General features: G+C 49.9%; 7 protein-coding genes across 7 annotated transcripts; 4 read left to right on the top strand and 3 right to left on the bottom strand.

Annotated features, from left to right (window-relative positions):
• Positions 1 to 486: 486 nt before the first annotated feature.
• Positions 487 to 3820, top strand: BGZ61DRAFT_421643 (major facilitator superfamily domain-containing protein; the record flags this gene model as incomplete). Its single annotated transcript, XM_046243511.1, has 5 exons — positions 487 to 640; positions 701 to 763; positions 814 to 1145; positions 1203 to 2122; positions 2581 to 3820. 5 exons carry the CDS (start codon positions 487 to 489, stop codon positions 3716 to 3718), a joined length of 2607 nt encoding a protein of 868 aa, XP_046103839.1. The 3' UTR covers positions 3719 to 3820.
• Positions 3821 to 4446: 626 nt separating this feature from the next.
• Positions 4447 to 7927, top strand: BGZ61DRAFT_421646 (uncharacterized protein). Its single transcript, XM_046243512.1, has 3 exons — positions 4447 to 4927; positions 4983 to 7655; positions 7705 to 7927. The coding sequence occupies exons 1-2, from the start codon at positions 4506 to 4508 to the stop codon at positions 7567 to 7569; spliced, it is 3009 nt and encodes a 1002-aa protein (XP_046103840.1). The 5' UTR covers positions 4447 to 4505; the 3' UTR covers positions 7570 to 7655; positions 7705 to 7927.
• Positions 7928 to 8003: 76 nt separating this feature from the next.
• Positions 8004 to 9431, top strand: BGZ61DRAFT_478761 (uncharacterized protein; the record flags this gene model as incomplete). The annotated part of the gene is made up of 1 exon (XM_046249045.1): positions 8004 to 9431. One exon carries the CDS (start codon positions 8004 to 8006, stop codon positions 9429 to 9431), a length of 1428 nt encoding a protein of 475 aa, XP_046103841.1.
• A 167-nt stretch (positions 9432 to 9598) lies between these two features.
• BGZ61DRAFT_353644 (uncharacterized protein) lies at positions 9599 to 11580 on the bottom strand (the record flags this gene model as incomplete). The annotated part of the gene is made up of 2 exons (XM_046240540.1): positions 9599 to 10064; positions 10118 to 11580. 2 exons carry the CDS (start codon positions 11578 to 11580, stop codon positions 9599 to 9601), a joined length of 1929 nt encoding a protein of 642 aa, XP_046103842.1.
• A 2981-nt stretch (positions 11581 to 14561) lies between these two features.
• Positions 14562 to 19540, top strand: BGZ61DRAFT_453215 (WD40-repeat-containing domain protein). Its single transcript, XM_046246049.1, has 3 exons — positions 14562 to 15265; positions 15330 to 17351; positions 17407 to 19540. Exons 1-3 carry the CDS (start codon positions 14642 to 14644, stop codon positions 19498 to 19500), a joined length of 4740 nt encoding a protein of 1579 aa, XP_046103843.1. The 5' UTR covers positions 14562 to 14641; the 3' UTR covers positions 19501 to 19540.
• An 822-nt stretch (positions 19541 to 20362) lies between these two features.
• BGZ61DRAFT_478764 (Alpha/Beta hydrolase protein) lies at positions 20363 to 21669 on the bottom strand (the record flags this gene model as incomplete). The annotated part of the gene is made up of 3 exons (XM_046249046.1): positions 20363 to 21045; positions 21137 to 21339; positions 21401 to 21669. 3 exons carry the CDS (start codon positions 21667 to 21669, stop codon positions 20363 to 20365), a joined length of 1155 nt encoding a protein of 384 aa, XP_046103844.1.
• Positions 21670 to 22736: 1067 nt separating this feature from the next.
• On the bottom strand, positions 22737 to 23559 carry BGZ61DRAFT_353813 (nucleoside-diphosphate-sugar epimerase; the record flags this gene model as incomplete). The annotated part of the gene is made up of 2 exons (XM_046240553.1): positions 22737 to 23238; positions 23306 to 23559. 2 exons carry the CDS (start codon positions 23557 to 23559, stop codon positions 22737 to 22739), a joined length of 756 nt encoding a protein of 251 aa, XP_046103845.1.
• Between the last annotated feature and the right edge of the window lie 545 nt (positions 23560 to 24104).

The raw sequence follows: 24104 nt of genomic DNA on the forward strand, positions 1-24104 counted from the left end.
TTGCTCTGAAAGGGAAGGTTGTATTCGTGTCAATCAATTACTTGGTGCGGTCGCGAGGTTGGATACACAGTGCGGGGACATCAATGGCACAACATTGCGACGGCCTGTAGGGATACTCCTATGCACAACGATTGAGTGTGATCGACGGTGGTACCAAAGACAAACAAGGCACAATGGCCAGTTGTTATCTGACCGGCAAAACTGTGTCTCACAGCTCTCAAAACTCGGTGTCCCAAGCCCACCACTTCAGAAGGCCCTGCATACACCCAGGTAACAAGATAAGCATCGGCCGGCAATCATTATCAGCACTGGAAGCTCTTTTTAAATGCTACATAGTATTTCTGAACCCCCGACACCCCTCATTCTAAGTTTCTATCCTTACATGCTCAAGGCGACATCATAGTTGAACCCTCATCTATCCGTTGGTTTGCACCAAACTTGCTTTCCGCGGTTGTCCCATTTTGCCCTCCGCTCAAATTCAACAAGATGGATTCCGAAAAGGACGAGAGTAGAGCTGGTGCTATCAACGATGTTGAATTCGGCGACATCGAGGAAACAGCAAGGGTCGTTGATCACCAAGCGGAGAGGCGGCTTTGTCGCAAGTTCGACGTACGAATCTTACCCGTGCTATCTGTCATGTGTAAGTATTAACACAACTTGGGTGAGAAATTGACTTGTTTAGGCTGATGGCAATATTTAGACCTCTTTAATGCCCTGGACAAAGGAAACCTAGGCAATGCAGAATCTGCAGGGCTGAGCGAAGGTATTGGTTCCCAACCAACATACCTGACTTCCGGGATTGACAGCATCTAGACCTGAACTTCAAGCCGAATCAGTACAACTTGCTTGTCTCCATATTCTTCGTTCCCTATGTCATATTTGCTCCACCTGTCGCTATTCTTGGCAAGACTTTCGGCCCAGCTCGCGTCTTGCCCATCCTCATGTTTATTTTCGGGTCTGCTACCATACTCTCTGTGGCAGCTTCTAACTTCGGTGGTCTATTTGCGCTGCGATTTATTCTGGGAATGGCCGAGTCCGGATTTTTCCCGTTGGTTATCTACTACTTGACAACTTTCTACCGTAGAGGAGAGTTGGCTCGTCGACTGGCCCTTTTTTACGCCGCATCCAACATTGCTAACGCCTTTGTAAGTACCAATTCCCTTGCTTATGATGAGTCAATTTCACTGATATTAAATTGAAAGAGCGGATTATTATCCTATGGCGTCTTTCATATTCGCTCGAAGCTTTTTGTATGGCGATACCTCTTCCTCATTGAAGGCGCTGCATCGGTTCTCTTCTCGTTTTTTGCCTTCTGGTACCTTCCTCGCAGCGCTCGCGAGGCCAAATTCCTCTGCGAGGAAGACAAGGCGCTTGCATTTCACCGTATTCAGGTCGATTCGTCGTCTATCGTGTCCGAGAAGTTCAATCTCAAGGACTCGCTGCGGATTTTCACATACCCCTCAACTTACGGCTTTCTCATGATTGAGATCTGCCTCGGCGTGCCGATCCAGTCTGTTGGGCTCTTCATGCCTCAGATCATCGGTCGTCTCGGGTACGATACGGTCAAGACAAACCTATACACAGTGGCTCCCAACATCGGCGGCGCTGTCATGCTGTTGATTCTGGCTTTTAGCTCTGACTTGCTCCGTCTACGATTCCCCTTCATCATGCTTGGATTCACTCTCACTTTTATCGGCTTCATCATCTACGTCTCCATTGAAGATGTTCAAGCTCAAATTCAGCTTGCTTACTACGCTTGCTTTATGATGGTCTGGGGCACATCTGCGCCATCCGTCATTCTCTCGACCTGGTACAACAACAACATTGCGCACGAGGGTCGTCGTGTAGTTCTTACATCGGTGGGTGTCCCGCTGGCTAATGTGATGGGCCTTGTCTCCAGTAACATTTTCCGAGAGAACGAGAAGCCAAAGTACGAGACGGCATTAATCACTACGGCGGCGTTTGGAGCATGCGGGTGTCTCATTGCCGGATGCTTGGGCACCTTTATGATGTTTGACAACCATCGAAGAAACCGCAGGGACGGAGTGAAGACAACGGCTGCAGATGTTCCGACTCAGAGGCTCCGCGAAGGACCTGATGTTCCCGAGTTCCGTTGGTTCTTGTAAACTACCGAAACGAGTCGACCTACGAAGAACTAAGCTAGTGAAGGGCGGGTCGACTTATGGGCGGGGAATGGGCAAAGGGGACTATAGTGTGTCATCTGCCGGTACTACCCCACAAACACAAGCCCGGCTTCCTTCATTTTGCCTAGATCATGTCAGTATGGCGGCCGTATATCGGCGCATCTCCCTCGAAGTGCTTGTATGGGGTCACGAGTCGAGAGGCGAGAGGGGGGATGCAGATAAGCTGTGGAGCGGAAGGATCATCGTTCGATTATGTAACGTTGTACCAATAATACGAAGAGGAGGGTCGAAATGCGTGCAACCCCTCACTTGTTGTCCGAACACCAAAGAATTTCGAGATCAGTGTGCTTCTCTCACTCCAGGCATTAGCTCGTTTCCTTTGATTGTGCTAATTTTCTACTTCTTTTTTCTTTTCGGAAAAAAATATTTCCCCAAGTCAAACAATCCAATCAAACATGGCTTCATCCTATTCCCCAAGCGTTGGTGACCGGCTTGAAAGCCTGGACACGCCGTCAATGATCGTCGACCTTGACCTCATGGAAGCCAACATTAAGAAGCTCATGGATTCTCTTCTCCCAACAGGCCTCAATATTCGCCCCCACCTCAAGACAACAAAAAGCGCCATCTTGGCTCACAAACTTAATGCCGCAGGCGCAAAAGGCGGTTGTGTGGCCAAGCTAAGCGAGGCAGAAGCCATGACGAGTGCTGGCTTTGACGATCTGCTCATCACCTGTGAGATCATCGGCGCACCAAAGGTCAATCGGCTGGTTGAGCTATACAAAAAGCATAGAAACATCCGGATCGTGGTGGACAGCGAGACTGGCGCTTCGGCTATCAACAATGCATTGGGGCAGGCGCCTGAAGTTGCAGACGATCCTATCCATGTGTTGCTAGACTTGGACGTTGGGCTACACCGCACAGGAGCCCAGCCAGGAGAACCGGTGTTGGCCCTCGCTCGACATGTTGGCATGCTTAAGAACCTGCGATTGATTGGCATCCAGGGTTATGAGGGGCATCTACAGCACTTGCACGACCGGGAAGAGCGCAAACAACAGTGTTTGGAGTCGATGAAGACTTTGACGGAGACGGCAGACGCGTTGCGCAGGGAGGGCTTTAACATGGATGTTATCACAACTGGAGGCACGGGGACGGCCGAGTTCTGCGCAACAGTGCCGGGCGTGACGGAGCTGCAGCCCGGCTCATTCATCTTCATGGATACGGATTACAGGAACGCGATAGGCACACGCTACTCCAACAGTCTGACGATACTGTCGACCGTGATCAGCAAGCAGGGAGATCGACAAGTGACCATCGACAGCGGGCTCAAGTCTTTGACGACGGACAGCGGACTAGCGGAATGCCAGGATTCAAGGTACGAGTATGGGTGTCTAGGAGACGAACACGGCTCGTTGAATTGGGAGGAGGGAACCCCGGAATTGAAGATTGGGGATCGCGTCCACATGATTCCTAGCCATATTGATCCCACCATCAACCTGCATGATGTCTACTACGCGCATCGCAGGGGCGTTGTTGAGGAAATCTGGCCAGTTGATACAAGGGGGAAGGTCCAATAGGTAGAAGGTATCTAGGGGCAGAATAACATATCGACCCTTGAGAGCTCGAGACAGAGCATCAAAAATCTGTGCCGCCCCGGTATTGATCATCATTTCGCCTCGTCAGTCTAAGTCCACCCCGTAATTGAAGTGCATGAAGCCCTAAAGTGCTTAATCATGAATTTCCAGCCTTAAAGCCGAGGAAAATGATTTAATATAATACAGATATAGGTTATTACGAGTCACAGGGGATTCAATAACGATAGTCAGGCAGATAAACGGTATATTCTGTAGGATAATAGGACTGAAGTTTACCCCTCTCTTCTTAGTCTAAGGGGTTGCTCTATTTAACCATAAGGAGATCGCCTCTCGATCGGTCAGCATACTAGATGACCACCGAGTATATATCTGCAGCTAGACACCCGCTAGTTTCCCCTATTACATTTAATTAATATTATTATTAAATATAATCTGATAATCCCCCGATAACCTAGTATTCAAGCCCCACTCAATAGACAACGAGCCAGCGTAAAACCTTTGGAAGCTATTCTCGCTGGGGCGTTGTGTCAGAGTGCAGTATAGACCCAGATAATGAAGCAGGTACTAATTATAGCAGTGCACTCACTATGTTTTCAGCCTGACGGCATGTATCTGACACACAGTCATACCACGTGACGTAAGCTTCGGAGGGAAGCGGGGTTGGGCATAAAGACCTTTCGTTCCTCAAGGCAACGACATTTGACTCCTGTCGCTCCTCACAGCCCGATTATCCAGACACTATTTTGCCTGTAGCACCGATACCACGACCATGGCCGAAACTCTCGGCCTTGTCGCAGGAATTCTGCAGGTTGTCGACTTTAGTAGGCAATTTGTGGTAACAGCACGGAAGATACACAAGTCGGGCATAGAAGGCCTAGACAGCCTCTCGGACCACCAAGTCTTCGCCAAAAACCTCCAGGTTGTGGTAGATGCCCTTCTAGATGAATCAGCGAATTCCGAGGCGACCACTGGAGACAACTCCGACGATACACTGGCCAAGGAATGTGCTAGTACCTTATCGGACATGATAGAGACGCTGGGCAGTATTCATATACCCTCGAAAGGATTGAAGCGCGACACTGCTGTTCAATCGTTCAAGGTTCTTTGGAATAAAGACAAAATAAATGCCCTCCAGGACCGACTCGACAAGTATAGTAAACAACTCACTTTGAAGTTGATACTCTCACTTAGGTTAGTGTAAACTGAGAGCCGCGTTAGCACGGAGGCTAACGATCTATGTTTATAGAATGCATGCCAACACCTCGCTGCAAAACCAGCAAGAAATTCTCGACAAGTTAGCCACACTGACGGGCGATCGCAACACCCTGCCGGAAGAAACCTCTTTGGCAAGTAACGGATTTGGATCTGCGGTGATTGAATATCTCGCTGGGCCACTGCAGGAATCCAGTCGCAGTAACGGAAAACTATTCCTTCGTCAAGCATTGGTCAACGAGGTGTACCAGGGAGGGAGGGATGGCGAGGCTTCATCCAAGATCGGCATGTCTGAGAGCCATAGAGCCAGTCTGTACGGCATTTTCTTGGCCTCTCTCCACTTCCCTGGAAATCAGGATCGAGAACAGCGAATTGCTGAAGCTCATCAACAAACATTCCGCTGGATCTTTGAAGAACCGAACGATGACCCTCATGCTGTTTCATGGTCGAGTTTCAAAGACTGGCTTCAGTCAGACGATCAGCTCTACTGGATTACTGGCAAGGCTGGAGCTGGTAAGTCGACTCTGATGAAATTCGTCACACAGCCCGCTCGAACCCCTGGAGCATACTCGCCTCCCGAAGTCCGTTGTGCAAAGTATTTGCACAACAGAACCCAGGAGAAGCCATTCATTGTGGCATCATTCTACTTTTGGGCCGGAGGTTCGATGGTGCAGAAGTCAACTACGGGCATGTTCTTGACGATACTCGCCCAACTTTTACAGGCGTACCCCGAAGCGATACCATTCGTTTCGCCCAATGCATGGGAAGCCTTGTCTCTTTTCGATGAACCTCCAAGATCCTTGACGCATGGCGAAGTTGGCGCCATGTTTCGTCGCGCAGTGATGCACATCGACTCCTTGGCGACACCTGTGTTGTTCATTGACGGCCTGGACGAGTTTGATGGCAATCATCAAGAGTTGATCTCACTTCTTCATGATCTCGTCTCCGCATCCTCTGTCAAACTCTGTGTCTCTAGTCGTCCATGGGTTGAGTTTGAGAAAGCCTTCGTACACCAGCCAAGTTTGCGGCTGGAAGATCTTACATACTCGGATATTAAAAGCTACGTCAGCAGTCGATTCCTCGGCGATCTATCGTTCAAGGATCTGCTACAGAGTGAGACCAATTTTGCTAAAGCTCTCATTGAAGAAGTTGTCGTGAAGGCATCAGGGGTGTTCTTATGGGTTCAGCTCGTCGTCAATTCTTTATTGTCGGGAATTCGCTTCGGCGACCGCGTCATCGATCTCAAAAGGCGGCTCGATCTCCTGCCCCCCGACTTAGAGAAACTATACGGAAGGATTCTAGACAGTCTTGATCCTTTCTATCGACGACATGCTACGGAGTACTTTGCGCTTATGGAAGCGTGCGTTGAACCTCCTCGTGCCCTCCTTCTCTCATTCGCAGATGAAGAGAACCCGATCAAGTTTGCCTTGAGGCTGAAGAGCGCAGCTATGACGCCTGAGCAAATCAAAGACAGAGTGAATTCCATGAGACTTCGAATTAACAGCCGAAGCAAGGGTCTACTTGAGATGGACAGGAGTAACCAGCATCCTGGCCAGTCAACGCTCAATCCATGTGACTTCAAGGTCCATTATCTACACAAGACGGTGAAAGATTACATTGGGAGCCCGGAAGCGCAGAGAAAGCTTGAACGGATATCCGACGATATTCATCTCAAACTTCTTGCGGCTAGGCTCGCCTTGTTCAAAGCCGTCCCTGGCAATGACCCCAATGTCTATGATTCCACCGTTGAGGAGTACATGTACCATGGGGCCAGGACTCTCCCAGAACACAAATTTGACATCATTCACCTGATGGACGACTTTTATGATGTTACAGTATCTAAGAACATCCTGATCCCCTTCCCAAAAGAGGCGCGGAATCAACCCGGAGACATTAGCCTCGCAAGTCGCTTTCTCTGCCAAGCCGCAAAGTTTGGGGTTTATCAGTATGTCAGCGCCAAGGCAAACAAGGACTGCCTCATTTCACATGATGGGAGTACGGGCAGGAAAGGTCACTCGCAGGAACGGGCAGCCAACAAGGGACGTGGTCGTTTTGTTCAGGCAGCTGCAAAATTGGCTCCAGGGCTCTTCCAACCCACTGGTAACGGCTACCCGCTACTACTACTTCCGGTCGAATCAAACAACCCGTGGAATGACTTCACAGTTAAAACTATGGAGGCCATTCTCCAGAAAGGAGGCAATCCAAACTATTCGTTCGATTTCCACTACTGCGCCAGGGTAAAAGCACCAACGGCTTGGAAGGTCGTTATTGCAAGAATTGTCTGTGCATCTGCTTACCAGTCTATCTACGCAAGAGACCGAAAGGCGCTGGGCAAGGTTGCTCAACAGATGATTAGTTACGGGGCTGTTGTGAGTCAATCGACAGTTGAAGACGCCTTGGAAATCCTAGCAGACCGCATTGTGGTTCGCCACGGTGTGGTCCAGTGGAGGTACGAGAGTGACCACTGGTATCAAATCAAGAATAAAGAGGAGATCAAACAATTGGTATATGGCGTCTTGAAACGCTCGAAGGCAAGCCAAGGTCGTTCCGCTATTGAAATTGGGCAAGAGTACAGGCTTCAGACTTCGGGTAACGCATATGGAATGCAGATTCAGCTCTAAGTATGAAAACAAGTTTAAGTATAGACAGCTCTCACAATCGACGTCGAAAAGGTCTTGCCTGTGCTGGCGCTACAAACGGCAGTTAGGTAATTTATCCATGCCCTATGCCTATCGTTAAAATACTAATAATGTTAGAGTGTCTAGAACAGGGGGCAGTATATAATTTATTTGTAATGTGAGAGGTATATTTTGGAATCGGATTTAAGCCGAGGCCGTCGTATCCCTCTACATCGGCAAAGACAAGTTGGGTTAGTTGGTCACCGGCCTGATTGCCGCCTCTCGGCCGTAAGACCGATGCGCCCCCACCAGCTTTAGATGCGTATGTGTGTTCTCACACCATACCTTAGTTTATAGTGGCTTGATAGTCAGCGCAGCAAGTTGACTGTCCCTACCAATTCTCTCTTGTTCTTCGTTGTCACCGAAACTTGACAATCATGGCCCTCCCACTCTCAGCCACACTCTCCAGTCTCCCCCCCGTCATCACAGACGAACCGCAGGCAAAGGTACGAGCCATCCTGCAAGACCCTGCTGCCCGAGCTCCAGTCCTTGTAATTTTAGACGATGACCCTACCGGCACGCAAACATGCAACAACATCCCAGTTCTGCTGATCTGGGACACGAAAACACTGTCAACTGAACTTCAACAAACACCTACGGGCGGGGGCTTTTTCATCCTCACCAACTCGCGAGCCCTGCATCCGGAACCGGCGGAAGCACTCATCACTGAGATCTGCACCAACCTCCAAGCCGCCTCGGCCGCTACTGGCATTGCCTTTGAGATTGTGCTCCGTAGCGATTCTACTCTTCGGGGCCACTTTCCGCTAGAGGTCGACGTCGCAGAAAGAGTCCTTGGGGCTGCAGATGCGTGTCTTCTATGTCCCTTTTTCTTCCAAGGAGGTCGATACACGATTGACGACGTGCACTACGTGGTCGAAGGCGATGTTCTAACACCAGCTGCGGACACACCCTTCGCCAAGGACGGAACGTTTGGGTACGCCAATTCAAATCTCCGAGCCTACGTGGAAGAGAAGAGCATGGGCCGCATCCCGGCTGATACTGTGGCCTCGCTGAGTCTCGACGTTATTCGCAACAGAGATCCAGACGTGTTATTTGAACAGCTACTTCAGGTACCAAAAGGATCTGTCGTGGTCGTAAACGCCACCACAGATCAAGATGTCGACGCCGTTGTGTTGGCCGTGTTGAGGGCAGCCAGCCAAGGGAAGCGGTACATCTACCGAACAGGAGCCGCATTTGTATCCGCGCGGCTGGCGATTGCTCAGATCGCGCCCATCTCGTCTTCCCAGCTCTCCTTCTCTCCACACGTGGGCGGCTTGATCATCGCTGGGTCCTACGTCCCAAAGACGACGGCGCAGCTCAACAAATTAATAGCTTCAAGTGGTGACCGTCTGACGGTGGTAGAGCTTCAGGTGGAGCAATTGCTCAAGTCCCCCGAAGACGCCTCAAAAGCCGTTGCCGATGCAATCGCAATCGCCGAGCGCGAAATTACCAGAGGACAGGATACGCTTGTAATGACAAGCCGCAAGTTGATCAAAGATGCAGACAAGGCCAAGAGTTTGACGATTGGATCTATTGTGGCAAACGCTCTCGTTCAGTTCCTGGTTGAGCTCAAGACGAAGCCACGATACATCATTGCCAAAGGAGGCATCACATCCTCAGATATGGCCACCAAGGGACTTAGAATGCAAAGAGCTCTTATTCTGGGACAGGCAGCGTCGGGGGTGCCGCTCTGGAGGTGCGACGAAGCATCATCGAAGTGGCCTAGTTTGCCGTATGTCGTATTTCCTGGAAATGTTGGGACTGATGAAGCGCTGTTTCAACTTGTAGATAGCTGGAGCAAGTAGCTTTATGGATTAAATTCTATGTAATTATCTTCTCGCTGCTAGTCACTGGTCTTCTAGTAAACCAATACCAGCGACGCACGCTCGATCCTCAACAATTTGTCAACCCCTGACCAATGTTGATCCTTACTGGTCTTCTCCTCGTTTATAATAAGCCAAAAATTGGGAAGTCACTGCTCCGACCCGCCAAAGAAGTAGTTTCCTAGAATGCATGCAACCACAATCCAAGAAACCTGCTGGGGCGCGGAATACCTCTGGGCCATGGCCACGCTCTCTGCGACTGGGGCCCCCGATGGCATTACCGACCTTGGCAGTGGCCCCTCATAAATACGCGATGGATTGTTGAAGGCCAAAGGCCAGAGATCCCTGAGCCCCTGATTTTGCATCAGGCCCATGGCGCCGAGGTCGTCCCACAGCAAACTTCCGAGCACTCGCACAGATCCGTTGTATCCGGGAGATTGCTCATCGGGTGTGGCTTCGAGAGGATCAAATTTAGCGTCTACTGCTAGGATAAAGCCCTCTTTGACTCTCCCTGGCTTCAAGTACGATCGAAGAACATCGCCATCGGCCACAAGGAACATCTTCTGACGAGCCTGCCTGGGCGCATTTTCAGACTTGACGAATTCCATAAAATGTCTGAAATGGCGTGTTAGTGCAATGGCTATAAATGATATCAATAACGAACTCACTTCTTGGCAGCCTCTATGTTTCCGTCTTCGATACCCAACTCCTTTCCGTCCAACCAGTGGATCTTGGAGATATTTCGGATTTCGTCAATTCCTGCATACTCTTGGCCCCAGTCGGCACTGTCGGCTTCAAACCTCTCTTTGAAGTAGTTCCATTGGCCATCATTGTGCTCATGGTCGAGCCGATACGCAACATAGCTCCATTTAAGTAGCTTGCTATCAACATTGTTCCTGAGATAATCGAGCCAGAGACCCAACCCCAGTGGTTCGGGTTCCCCACGAAGTTCCCTCCGGGTAATTGTTTGACTACTAAGTTCGCTGCGGATGATGAGGGTAATTTCCGTAGGGTCGTTCATAGGACGGGAGACAAGATTTTGCACCCCGGCCTGAGCGACTTCCTTGTATTGTTCCTGTCGCGCCACGTATCTGAGTCGTGCAGTATAGTCGGCTACGCGCCGCTCTTGATTGGCATGCCAGGTGATGGGCTGCTCGCGAAAGGGTCGTCGATCCTGTTCAGTCAACAGCACGTTATCCTGCGCTGGTAGCGGGTCACCCTTGTAGCCGTCGGTAGGCATGAAGATGGTGCTGTCAGCGTGCACAACGTTTCCCTGCAGATCGTGAATCTTGTTGGTGAGATACCATTGGATTGCGTCGTGGGCACCTGGAGCTACCGGCTTGTGGATGTCAAGGGCTGCTGCGATTGGCGCCCTGAGACGGTAGACGTGCTCAATCACCCACTGGTGAGCTCTGGCAGAGATGTACTTGTAGTGGGCGCTGATGAATTCGTACCAGAGGCTCGTGACGGAAACGGGTTGGTGGTAGCCTTCGGGCGAGGCGGCGCTTCGCAGGGCGTTGATGGCTTCCTCGTATGGCTTGAGATGATCCCAGATGAGATTGCACGTCTTTCGCAGATTGTCCTTGACCACTCTATGGTTCAGATAGTGAAACACGTTGGTGACGGCCACCAAGTACTGGCAGGCAGCGTGGAAATTTTGGGGATCGTCCAGCTTCAGATCCTTCCAGCGCCTCTCGGACAGGGGAGCAAGGCCCTCCCACACTCTGGTCTTCATAGAGTGAAGCTCCTTTGAGATTACCATAAGCCGCGCCCCATCTTCGTAGGAACCGATTCGCACGCCCATCCAGTCAACTGTTGATCGGTTGCTGTGGTTGTGAGGCGGCAGAGCCCACTCGGAGAAGGGCCGCACGATCCTGAGCACCTCTCTGGCCGTCGGTCGTGGGAGTGATGTTTTCCTACCGCCAGGCAGATGGCCAAAAGAGAGAAAGCTGATGAATTTTCCTATCATCTGCGGCTCCAGGGTGCGATCGACTACCCACAGCGGGGGCTTGCCCTTCGGACGGCTGGCTCCCCGTACATGGTCTTCAATGCCAGTCGGAACGTTTCCTCGTCGGTGAGCGGCATCAGCGAGTGGTTGAGTGAGCGGTGTCCCTTGCCCGGTAACTGACATGTCGAGCTCCATCATTGCCCTGACGAGCTCCTCCTGGTGTTGATCTCTTCCCGCCATGGTGGATTGTGATGTCGGCCAGCTCAACCCACGGGAATTCAAGCGTCTTCGGCAGTATGCATACAAGTCAGGTTCTCGAGGTGAGAAAAATAAGTCGCACCACCTAAAATGTCGAGCCAATGGCGGGTTAAGTTTGGGCATCAAGATTATTTAAAGAACTTCGCATTATTAGCTCACCTGACATTTCACACTTTAGGTATCTTCCGGGGGGGTCTTGAAGGTGATCCACAAGGAACGGATCGGGAGCATTTTAGGCAGCTCCCGCCGCTGTCTGGGATTGAATTAGAGCTCTACAGGGGAAAGTTGTTTATTTGTCCGCTAATTACAGGCCCCGCGCTCCCCGGAACGATGGGCCGAGAGGGCTGGCCAACACGCTGTCGTATTAATTTCCAGTGTGTAGCAACCAACAACCAACAACCAACAGATCTGCATTTCGCTCGGCGATGTCCTAATCTTCTCTAGTCTTGTACTGCTGAATTACCACGGATTTCGGGCCTATTTATGGTACATGTTCATTGGAAATGCGCTTTGACTGCATGTGAATATGGTATTGCCGATTGGATGAATTCTCGAATTTTGACTAAGTCAACTACCCTAGTAACGGATCAACCCACTAACGGATCACCCCCACTTACATGATCAATAGACCTACCTATCAACTTCAAATACAAATAAAACAACAACCAAGTATTCTAATTGGTCAATTTAAAGACTTTTTAAATAAAAAAAAGACTAAAGATTTTAAATATTTATAAATTAACCAATGAAATTCTAGTAAAAGCTACTTATTCTGAATATTCTAACTTAGAAGGTTCTATCCGGCTTCTTGTTGCTCTAATATTTTGAATAGAGATAAAAAGCTTATTTGGGTCTCTTTTAACTGCTGCTCTTTTTCTCTTTTTCGATTGGCTTAATTGCTGCTTTAGAGCCCTATTTTCCTCCTCTAGCTTTGATACTTTCATCCCTAGAGCATCTAGACCCTTACCCACAGTTCGAAATAGATGTCTTGTGGTTGGGCTATTATAGCTAGGTCGACCTTGTGACCGCACCAATAACTATACATCCCTTGAATGACTAGGGGTTGTAAATAGGTTATTTTCCAACCTCTGATTCAGTCTTGAAGGCGAGGGATTAGCTGATTGGACTGTAATAGTCTGATTGGGGTTATCAATAACGAACCGACTACCCAATGCCTTATTTCGGTCCATTAGCCACAATTCTAACCCTTTCCATCTAGCCTTTGCATTGGCTTCTGTCAGGGCGGTATTTCTAGCCTTAAAATAGCACTTTAGGAAGGTCTCTTTCCTTATTGGGCTGGTATTAACAAGGGGATTGGCTAGGGTTAATGTAGCTTGATATGCAGCCTTAATTGGCCCAAAGACTGATATATTAAGAGGCTAAAGAATATGGCTTGTATGTAGCGGTAAATAGACTAATTGGATTCGATTGGCTATATAGAGATGCATGAAATCGGACGTTGCGTGTAATCCGTAGCCATCTAATATAAGAAGTCGCTTCTTATTGGGTCTTTTTGTCTTTAATCCTGGAATAAAGATCTCTTTTAGCCATTCTAGGCTAATTGCATCACTAGTCCAGCCCTTTTCAGATGATGTAAAGTTCCAATTAGTCAGATAGTTCATATCCTCTGGAAATTACTGCTATTGTGAGTTTTTGCCTTTGAAGATAACCAATGGGTTAAGGTACTTTCCAGTTGTGGAAATAGCCTTAAGAATACTAGTCCAATGAAGGCTGTCCGGGTGTTTCTTAATAGTTGATTGTAGTTCTGATTGGCTAAGTACAAGCCTGTTGGTTCCGATCCCTTAAAAGATCCCAGTTTCATCCCAATTCCAACGGTTATGCGGAGGGATATTGCAGATACCTGGTTGGTCCAATATATCAAAGAACCTGCCAATAGCATACGGATTGGCCCCATTTATCCTTTTTGAGTCAATTCCCTTGGCTTTGAGTGTTTTTATTTGTAGATTGCGGCTTAAAAACCCGGCTATCCAGCGTTTTCCGAGAGGTCGGTCATCGCCGGCTGCGCCCAAAATGGAAATAACCAACTTCCGGATCTGGGCATGAGTCATAGCCATACCCAGCTTGTCTTGAAGAATAAGCCAATTACAGAGCTCCGTTTCCTGATGTGTAGAAAGCCTTTGCTGCCATTGGTGAGCCTTGTGACGCGTTTCTCTGCTATTGATCCGACTGTGTAGGGTTGTATAGGGAATATTGTGATGATTGGCTGCTTTGCGTATTGAGGTGCCTTCAGCAACTTCTTGGATAGCCAATTGAAGGTCATTTTGGGTGTAATTGGGCATGCTGAATAGCTCAAAGAGGTTGAATTGCCCAATAAGATGTTGTGGAAGGAAGAAACGCGTGTGGTCGGAGACGCGTTGTGGTCAACGCGGCTTAAAGTGGGGTGATCCGTTAGTGGGTTGATCCGTTACTAGGGCACCTGACTTATCATCTACCGACATTCAACGTGTCAATCTATCGTCCCCGGCACGCTCGGATAGATCATTGGTCATTTATCGACCACGAATTCGGGTGCCGTGACTGCTTCCTGTCTGATGATCAGGTTTTTGTAAATTAAGCGGTGTTGAGACTGCAACATGTCCACTATTAATGATTGAACACCCGCATACTAAACCCTGGCCATCCCCGTCAGCCCTACGACGGTGGCCGCACTCTTCATCTCGTACTTGGTCCAACCAGTGCCGTGTGTTGACGCTGGGGCTGACAATGAACAATGGATCCAGTATAATCAACCCCCTATTGGACATTGAACCACCCGGCCAGGGATGTTGCACAGCCTTCAAGCCCCTGTAGATTGGAGACACGTCATGTAACACATTGCGAATCCTCCTTGGCTTCAAACTCCGAATATCTGCCCCCGCCTTTAAATCTCGCGCAATCTCACTGATGCATCATCTCTCGGAACGCGACAACCCATAGTCGCCGCCACCAGATCCCACAGCGGCTTCAAATCGACTTCTCGCCAATCATGGCGCCTCATTTATTCAAAAACCTGCGCTCCAAGTTCAAAGGGTCGCACGAAGCTACAACACCTGATCCTGTCCCACCGCCGGTCAAGCCATCTCCACCAGATTCTCAGCCAGCGACGTCTCAATCTTCCTCCCAATCCGCCTCCCAATCCGCCTCTCAACCCGCCTCTCAGCACGCCTCTCAATCTACCCCTCAATCCACATCCCAACCCGTTTCCCAACATGTCTCTCAGCCCGCCTCAAATTCGTCCCCTCCCCAGGCTCCAATCTCAACCGAGAGCCTTCAAGAATGCCTTTGGAATGAGGCCTACGACCAGCTCAAATCCAACGAGCCCGACGTGGTAGAAACGTACGAGAAGATTCTATCCAGCCAACTTCATGCCGGGGACTCGCCACCTGCATCGCAGAAGAATGACATCGGACAAACCCGAGAGGAGCGGTCGCATCAGATGCAAGAACTTGTCCGTCTGGGGCTGGAAAAGACGGCGAAGGGCGCATCTGTCAAGCAAGGAATTGAAGGCGGTTTTCAAACAGCATCCATCATGAAAGGAATTGTCGACAAGGCAGTTCAGGCATCACCCGAAGCTTCTGTCGCTTGGGTGGGCGTCTGCTTAGCACTGGATGTGAGTTCGAACGACACAACGCTGGTTTGTACAGACATGGTTGCTCACACTCAATTTTTAATAGATTCTCTCAAATCCAATCACCGAGGCAGGCATTAACCGCCGTGGAGTTTCTTACGTCGTATCGAGAATGGATTGGTATTGGAACTTGGCCGGCCTTCTCCTTGATAAAAATCGGTCTGCAAGCTCTGCTGCAGGGCTTCGAGACGAACTAGAGAAGCACATCATCCAGCTCTACAAAAAGCTCCTCCTCTACCAGATGAGGAGTATCTGCATTTACCACCGAAACCAAACCGTCGTCTTCCTGAGGGATATGTTCAAGCTTGATGATTGGAATGGCCAACTCACAGACATCCAGGACGCGGAGGTTGCTGTGCGAAACGACTCTCAGCAATACAACACCGAACAGGTCAAGTCGCATCTTCAAGGTATTGCCGAAGCCGCCGTCTCCCAAGAGTCGAAGCTCCAGGACATCTACTCGGCTCTTTTAGCCCAAACCACGCAGCAAACAAAATTCCAGGAACAGCAGGCCAAGTTCCAAGAGCAGCAGGCGAAAATTCGAAAAGACGACAACTACAACAAATGTCTACACGATTTACGTGAGACCGATCCCCGAGACAACAAGACGCGAATCCAGGAAACGAAAGGCGGCCTGCTCAAGGATTCATACAGCTGGATTCTCGAACACGCCGACTTCAACCGATGGCGCACCGAGACTGAGAGCCGACTCCTCTGGATCAAAGGTGATCCTGGCAAGGGCAAGACAATGCTTTTGTGCGGAATCATCGACGAATTGGTGAAAGAAAAGACACACGCCATGTCCTACTTCTTTTGCCAAGCCACTGAGCCAACCCTCCGCACTGCAACAGCTGTGCTGCGCGGTATTGTTTACGTCCTCATCGACCAACTTCCGTCCCTTATTTCTCACGTTCCCAAAAAGTATGACCATGTCGGCAAGCAACTGTTTGAGGATAACGTAGCCTGGGGGACCTTGTCCAAGATGCTCACTGCTATGCTCGATGACCCGATACTGGATGGTGTAACGCTTATCATTGATGCACTCGACGAGTGCGTGACTGGATTGCCCGAGCTTCTCGACTTCATTTGTCAAATGTCGACTTCAGCCAGCGCTAAATGGGTCCTATCGAGTCGTAACTGGCCAGATATTGAGGAAAAGCTGGGTGCCATCGAGAGCATCCAGCTGTCCCTTGAGTTGAACGAATCTTCCGTCTCGAGTGCCGTCCGCACATTCATTGGGCACAAGGTCGACCAGCTGTCCCGCGAGAAGAAATACGACGAGAAAACACGACAAGCCGTTCTGGAATACTTGGCAGCCAACAGCGACGACACATTCCTTTGGGCAGCCTTGGTCTGCCGGGAACTTGGAGATCCCAAGGTCCGCAGATGGCATACGCTTGCAAAACTCCACACGTTCCCAGCCGGTCTCGATGCGCTATATACTCGCATGATGGGGCAAATCAGCGATTCCCTTGACGCGGATCTGTGCAAGGACATCCTCGCCACCGTTTCCGTCACCTACCGCCCAATTACCTTGAAGGAACTGACGTCTCTTGCGGAGTCACTCGAAGATTTCAAGGAAGATATCGAAACCGTGAAGGAATTCATTGGATGCTGCGGCTCTTTCCTGAATATCAGAAATGATGCAATTTATTTCATCCATCAGTCGGCAAAGGATTTTCTGCTGAACCAAGCCAGCGATCAAGTCTTGCCATCTGGCGTCATACATCATCACCACGTTATATCCTCGAGATCCATCAAGGTGATGTCGGAAGCTCTGAAGCGTGACATATACGGCCTGCGAGAGCTAGGGACTCTCATAGATGAAGTATCCCCACCCGATCCCAACCCATTGGCTTCAGCTGAATATTCCTGCGTCTACTGGATTGATCACCTTGTTCACGTATATCCCAGACTAGGTGCAGGTCTCATCGAGCATTTACAGGACGACGGCACCGTCCATGTCTTTCTACGAGAGAAATACCTGTATTGGCTGGAAGCGCTCAGCCTGCTGGGTAAATTACCAGGGGGGATCAGCGCAATGGATCGTCTCAGAGTAGCACTTGTGGTAAGTTCAGAGTATGTCGCGAAATAGAGTGTATACTAACCTTGATATCTAATAGGAAGAATCCGGAGCACCTCAAGTAACGAAACTGGTTTCAGACGCATACAGATTCATCCTTTCCCATGGCCAGGTCATAGAAGCGGCACCCTTGCAAGCTTACGCCTCAAGTCTCGTGTTCAGTCCTTCTCGCAGCTTGGTGAGAGAGTTCTTCGGCAAGGAAACACCAAAGTGGATAAGTTCCATGCCAAACATGGATCAAGAATGGGACGCCTGTCTCCAGACGCTCGATGGACACTCTGGCGCCGTAAACGCTGTTGGCTTTTTGCGAAACTTCAAGGAAAATGGGCTCGTCGAAATACTCGCCTCTGGTTCATCAGACTGGACCGTAAAACTCTGGTCTGTTTCTACTGGGCGCTGTATTCGCAACCTTACGGGCCATACTGGCACAATAACAGGAGTCGATTTGGCCTGTATCGACGATGGATGGAGACTCGCTTCAAGCTCATATGACTCTACTATCAGGATCTGGGACACTGAGAAAGGAACTTGCGTCCGCACCCTTTCCGGTCATGTCAGCTCCGTGCAGTCAGTCGCCTTCTCGGGCTACACCAAGAAAGTCGCTTCAGGCGGGCACGACCAAACAATCAAAATCTGGAATGCCACTACGGGAGCTTGTCTCCACACGTTGGAGGGTCACGACAGCATTGTTAGTTCAGTCGTCTTCTTGGACGAAGATGATCAACGACTCGTCTCCGGCTCAAACGATGGCACGATTAGGATCTGGGATACGGTTACAGGGGATTGCGTTCGGCTGCTCGAAGGCAATAGTGGCTCTGTATACTCAATCGCCATATCCTCCACACTGGCTCGACAACAAATCGCTTCCAGCTCTGCGGATAACAAAATCAGAATCTGGGATGAGGAGACGGGAACCTGTCTGCACACCCTTATCGGCCACAAGCGCTACATCACGTCAGTCATCTACACCTGCATAGGAAGCGATGAATATCTTGCCTCGGGCTCTTACGATCAGACAATCAAGATCTGGGACACGATGAAAGGGACTTGTGTACAGACCATAAAGGGAAATGCCGACACGGTGGAATCGCTTGTCTGTCTACAAGATCGCTACCGGATTGCTTCCGGTGCGATCGATGGGAGAATCAGGATCTGGAACGCAGAAATAATCGACGACGTACAGGTGGTGCAGAAACACGATAGCGGAGTTGCGTGCATCGCGTGTTCGGGTAACGGCGAGCAAATTGCCTCAAGTGCACGCGAAGGGGATATCAAGATTTGGGATACAGCTACGGGAAGTTGTATCCGCACACTCGCAGGACACACGACATTAGTGACGTCGCTTCTCTTCTCCAAAGATCACCAGACGATTGCGTCGAGCTCAAGCGATGATACGATTAAGATCTGGGAGATATCGACCGGAGCCTGTCTTCAGACCTTTGAGGGCCACGCTGGGTCAGTCAAGTGCATTGCCTTATCTGAAGATGGGCAGCACCTCGCCTCTGGGTCGGTCGATTGTTCAGTAAAGGTATGGGATACCAGTACGGGCATCTGTCTTCGGACTTTTGAGGGGCATGGTGGTTCAGTGAAAGCAGTTGCTTTCTCAGCGGACACTCGGAGACTGGCATCGGGTTCAGATGACGATGTTATCAAAGTTTGGGACTTTGACACTGGAGACTGCCTCCACACGCTGGAAGGTCATGTTTTCTCAGTACTTTCAGTCGCCTTCTCCGCCAATAACCAGCTGCTAGCATCTAGTGCAGGCGATGAGACAATCAGGATCTGGGATCTGGCGACTGGCGCTTGCATGCAAACCATCAACGCCAATAGAGTGGTATTTGATCTCAAGTTTGATCCGACGAGCAGCTCGCGAATTTATACAGATCTAGGTGTTTTGGATCTGGATTTGTCGTCTTCACAAGCGACGCAGGAAATCTTAGAGGATCCCCATTATCATGGCTACGGATTGTCCACCGATAGGATGTGGATCATGAAAGATGGAAAGAATGTACTGTGGCTGCCTTCAGAGTATCGACCGCGGCAATACGGGGTGATAGGATCGACGATTGCAATTGGCTGCAGCTCTGGGCGAGTGTTCGGGATGCAGTTTTCGGCGACTAGGACGGCAAAGTAGGTCCACAAGCATCGTCAATGTAGCTTATTATTAGAAACCATGTCGTTTTTTTTAATTTGTTCTTTTTGCCTTCTGCTATAACTGGCGGTAACCGCCAGCCTCACGGATCTATTTCTCAGGCGTTGTATTCTGGGTGAGAACGTGTTGAATAAAGAACCAAGCGGTGATCCAACCGACGAGGAACAGGCATGTCGGTACGAAGTCTCATCTTAGCGGGTACGGCGAGCGGCTAACACAAGCAAGCATGGAACACGGGTTGGAAACATCCATATCTCAAGTCAATAGTGATTCTGATTGCATCTTGAATCGATAGAGGCAAAACCTCCCAGTTCACCACAAAGTCGCCCATATGCACTTTGTCTTTTGTCGTCTTGTGCGGCTGGTCCCCATGGATGTGGAAGAATGATATGATACTGGTCCTTTCGATTCTCTTGCAGTTTCAAAACTCTCTTCGGCGTGAAGTCCAGCGTGAATTTTGGGCATCTATCGTGGTTATTCAGACAATCTCGTATCCAGTGAAGTGAGAGAGTGAGGTTCTGATTTGACCCGATGCACGCGTCAATTGGGCGTGTGCTGACGACGTTTGAAGCGACGTCCCTTGAAAGAAAGGCCGTGGTCAAATAATTGTGCTCGAACATATATTAGACACTTGATCACACCAACAGATGCAACGATGTCTAGATAGCCACCGGATTTGATTCGACACCGGGAAACGGATGCTGTAGTACGCAAATCAGAGCCAAGATATATCGCTCTGCAAAATCTCTTCAACAAGCAGCAATACGAATTATTATGATCGGTGTTGTCCTTCAATTTCATTGAACCAGCACTCGTGCTCGTCTCATTACCGACCATTGGTCTATCACGCCGCATTCTCGTTCATCACCCCTCCGGCAGCGATGAAAAGCTTCTCCAGAACCACCGCGGATTGCATTACACTGTCATGGTCAGCTCCATGAACAGTATGAGTTTCGAAATCGATCACATCCCCGAACTCCCCCTCTTCTTTTCCTTTCCAGCACTCCTCCATATAGGCCTGTCCCTTGGGACCAACCAAGGCATCCGTCTCGGCAAAGTAGGCGGCCACCTTCAATTTGGGCATCCCTTCATTGTTCCCGGCACTCCGTCTATTCCGCTCACGGTCAACTACCTCCCTCACGAAAATTTCGTAATCCTCACACTTCCCCCATGACAATGCCGGTCCCTTCTTCAAGACCTGCAACGCCTCGCTATTCGCGCCGACGGTATTCTCCTCAAACACTTTCTTCATCACCAAGGCGTCTATTTCAATTTGCACGTCACGAGGCAGTTGATAGACTGTTTCCATCCTTTGGCGGTTCTTCTCCAATTCAGAATCATCCTGACCACCGCCTGAAATCACATTTGAAGCCTTGGTAACTACCGCCCCACTTGAAGCGAAAGCAGGCCCCGCCTTGAGAACAAAGAATTTGGGAATGAGATGCCAGACACTGAAGGCTGAGGCAGGTATGTATTGAGCCAGTTGCATCGATGTGACGCGAGAGTGGGAGGGGTGAACCCAAGGCGCTATGAGGATGATTCGCCAATTAGCAACAACATTTCTCATAGTGGTAGGCGTGAAGGAAAAAGATCCACATCGAAGGGGAGGGAGACATACCCAGCATCGTCACAGACGGCTTTTCTGGGTGGAGGATATCGCGATAATGATACAGCGTGTTCAGTAAATAAATTGTCCCCGCACTATGGGACGCGAGTGCGACATGCTTGATACCGAGATGCTCCAGGAGACGGGGCACCAGTTCAAGCCAGACCGGGACTCGCTGTTCCAGGGGGACATCGGTAGACTTGCCCATCCCGGGTCTAAGGATGCATTCGAGAGTAAGTCTCAATAGGCATAAGAAGGGTAGAGATAGTGACCCACCGGTCGACGACCAAAACGCGTACGCCTAGTTTCTGAGCGACGAAATGCAAGGTGATGCTCAGATAGCGGGACGCGAACATGCCAGGCATGAACAGGACAGTTGGAGGGCTGGGACCCGTGGGCGGTTCTGGAGCTCGGCCAGCATCCGCAAAGCTGACAGTGAGGGCCTCGTGGTCGGCAGTCGCCGGGAGAGTGAGGGTCTGATGGAAGCGAGGATCCGAGACGTATCGGATGGCTGTAGCGCCAGGCTGTTCGTGATCTGAGCTCATTTTCAGTCGTTGACGGTGGGGAATGCAGGAGCTGGAGAAGTGGTGCAGTTGAGGCGATTGAGAGTACGGAACGATCCGGCCGAGCGACAGACAAGAAGGACAAGTATCTGAACAGTCTGTGAACAGTCTGGTGCAGGAGGTTGATGCAGATTCGGAATGGCTCCGTCGCGATGTGATGGTGCAGGTTGACGGTTGCAAGCTTACGCAGCCGTGGGAAATATCACGGCTTGGTGGTACCACCCAGGGAGGAATGGGAATAACGGGGCTGCCTGGTGAGGCTGAAGCCCCCACTGATTTCCTATTGTCGCAAATCCTCCACGCTGCCAATATTGATCCTTTATTAATCCCGGTTGAGGTACAAAGTACAAAGCAGGGTCTGGTGATCCACTTCGCTCGTATCGACAAACGAGGACTCGACCTCCTCTGTTACCACGGGACGCGGCGGTCAATTGAGGTTATATCGCTTTGCTCGTTTACCTGGATGCGGAACAAATACACTGAAAAGCTCTGGCTCGAACAATTATCCCGACTCGTCCTGGATTGTTGGGCCTGAATCCATCAGGTTGTAACATGGAATGCCACGAATCGGCTTTTTTATCCACGTTGTTGTAGTATTACGAGCTGAATGATTCATCCATCAATCTAGACTATTTCCTTTATCTTGGAGCCACTTGCAATTGAGATTTGGTTGGGATTGGCAAGTTTCCATTTCCTGTAACAGCTACAGGGTAGGATTGGCGAAGTGAACCACAGTCAAATCTGTTCGCTTTATTACCCCGCGATTTCACCCCAACAACATCTTTAGGCTCAATGCCGCGAACAGAAACTTAAGGCTCCGTTCTGAAGATGTTTACTGAAGTGAGTCTCATCTCCTGGTAGATATCTATTTTCTGCTTCATCGTCTCAAATGCATTGACTGTAACAAGAAACTTAGGTAGACCTGACAGAAAAAGACAAGTTGTCGAGGTCACTTCAGTATAGGTACCAGTGGATAGGACGAACAACAGAACAGCTCTGCAGCCTGCGTATTTTGTTAAATTTCGGTGCACTCTGTTTCCAACCTGCAGCTAAGGCAACCCGTAAAGCCTTCGAAATGCCCAGTTATCCAATACTCTTAGCCCACCCGGCAGTGTAGTAATGCCCTTTCCACCCGCATCGAGGTCTTGATCGTATTTGCCCACTGCCATGCCCACCAAGAACTCTCCAAGTGGCTTAGTAGGACTGTATAAGGAAGGCATCAAAGTCCGGAACAAGGGTCCCAGAAAGACACCCATGATCCTATACGCAAGGCCAGGATCGGGGATGAACGGCTTAATGGCATCGTGATCAGAAGCGTCTACACCGGCTGGGCGTACAGACTCGATTTGGAGGCAAGGAGTACGCAAACTTGACAAGAGCGTTTCAGTTTCACCTTTGACCCGACCGTAGAAGGCGGTAAAAAAGTTGGGGTTTTGCGTTGCGCCTCCGCCAGAGACGTAGATAAATCGAAAGGCTTGACCTTCGGGAGCAAGGTCTGAGAAACCTTTAGCCGCAGCCAGAGGCCAATCTCTCGTAATCTTGACGCAGTCCCTATGCGTAGAGTGAGCTCGAGTCACGAAGGCTACGTGGTGTATTAAGATGAGGTGGTCAGACTGACTCTTTCGTAACTTTTAGAGCGCTAATACCCAAAGCCCAAACCACGCCGTTGGCTCCTTGGAGCTGGCTGAGAACTTGAGAGTCATATTTCTCAAAATCTTGGTGGATAATGACGTTCACCTTTGGATTGTTGGATGCGGCTGGAACCGCTCGCCGACTGAGAATCGAAACCTTGGTGATCTCTTTCGACGCCAGCATGGCTTGGAGAACGCCGGAGCCGACGAGACCGGTCGCACCGGTGAGAATAAGATGCATATTTGATTCAAGGTCTTGCAAATAGTGGAAGGGAAACCGGTCTTACTTCAGGCGAGATTGGGGGATTAATAGGACCGCATCAGCCCCAGGCCATGATGCAATAAAATGCCCGATGACTCCCTAGCCAACCGACCGAGGTGTAAGCAGGATGCAGGATAAATTATTGACTGTTCACCTCCAATTTTGTCTCGCCTCACAAGTGCCCCCTTGCGTTACCGGCTACACCGAAAGGAGCAATCCTGGCGGTGACCTGCGTGGTTGCTCGCGATGGCTGACGCCACCCACTTCACTCCGTTGAAACGGATCAGAGCAATCGGGTTAACGGAGACAGCACTGGTCTTGCACATCTTTCACGTTTCGTGAAGGACCTCTTTGAGAACGCAATAGAGAAAGTCCTGACTGAATGAACATCTGTTGCTGCCTGTCCTATTAAGAGGGGGTGTCGACAAAAGAGGGCGGCTTGTGAGACATTGCCAACTGGCGGACTGTGCATCAGGAGACTTGAGCGCCGACGCCTATTGCTGTAGCTGCATAATCCCCCCCCT

Source organism: Ilyonectria robusta (genome assembly GCF_021365365.1).
Source record: "Ilyonectria robusta strain PMI_751 chromosome Unknown BGZ61scaffold_11, whole genome shotgun sequence".
NCBI lineage: Eukaryota > Fungi > Ascomycota > Sordariomycetes > Hypocreales > Nectriaceae > Ilyonectria > Ilyonectria robusta.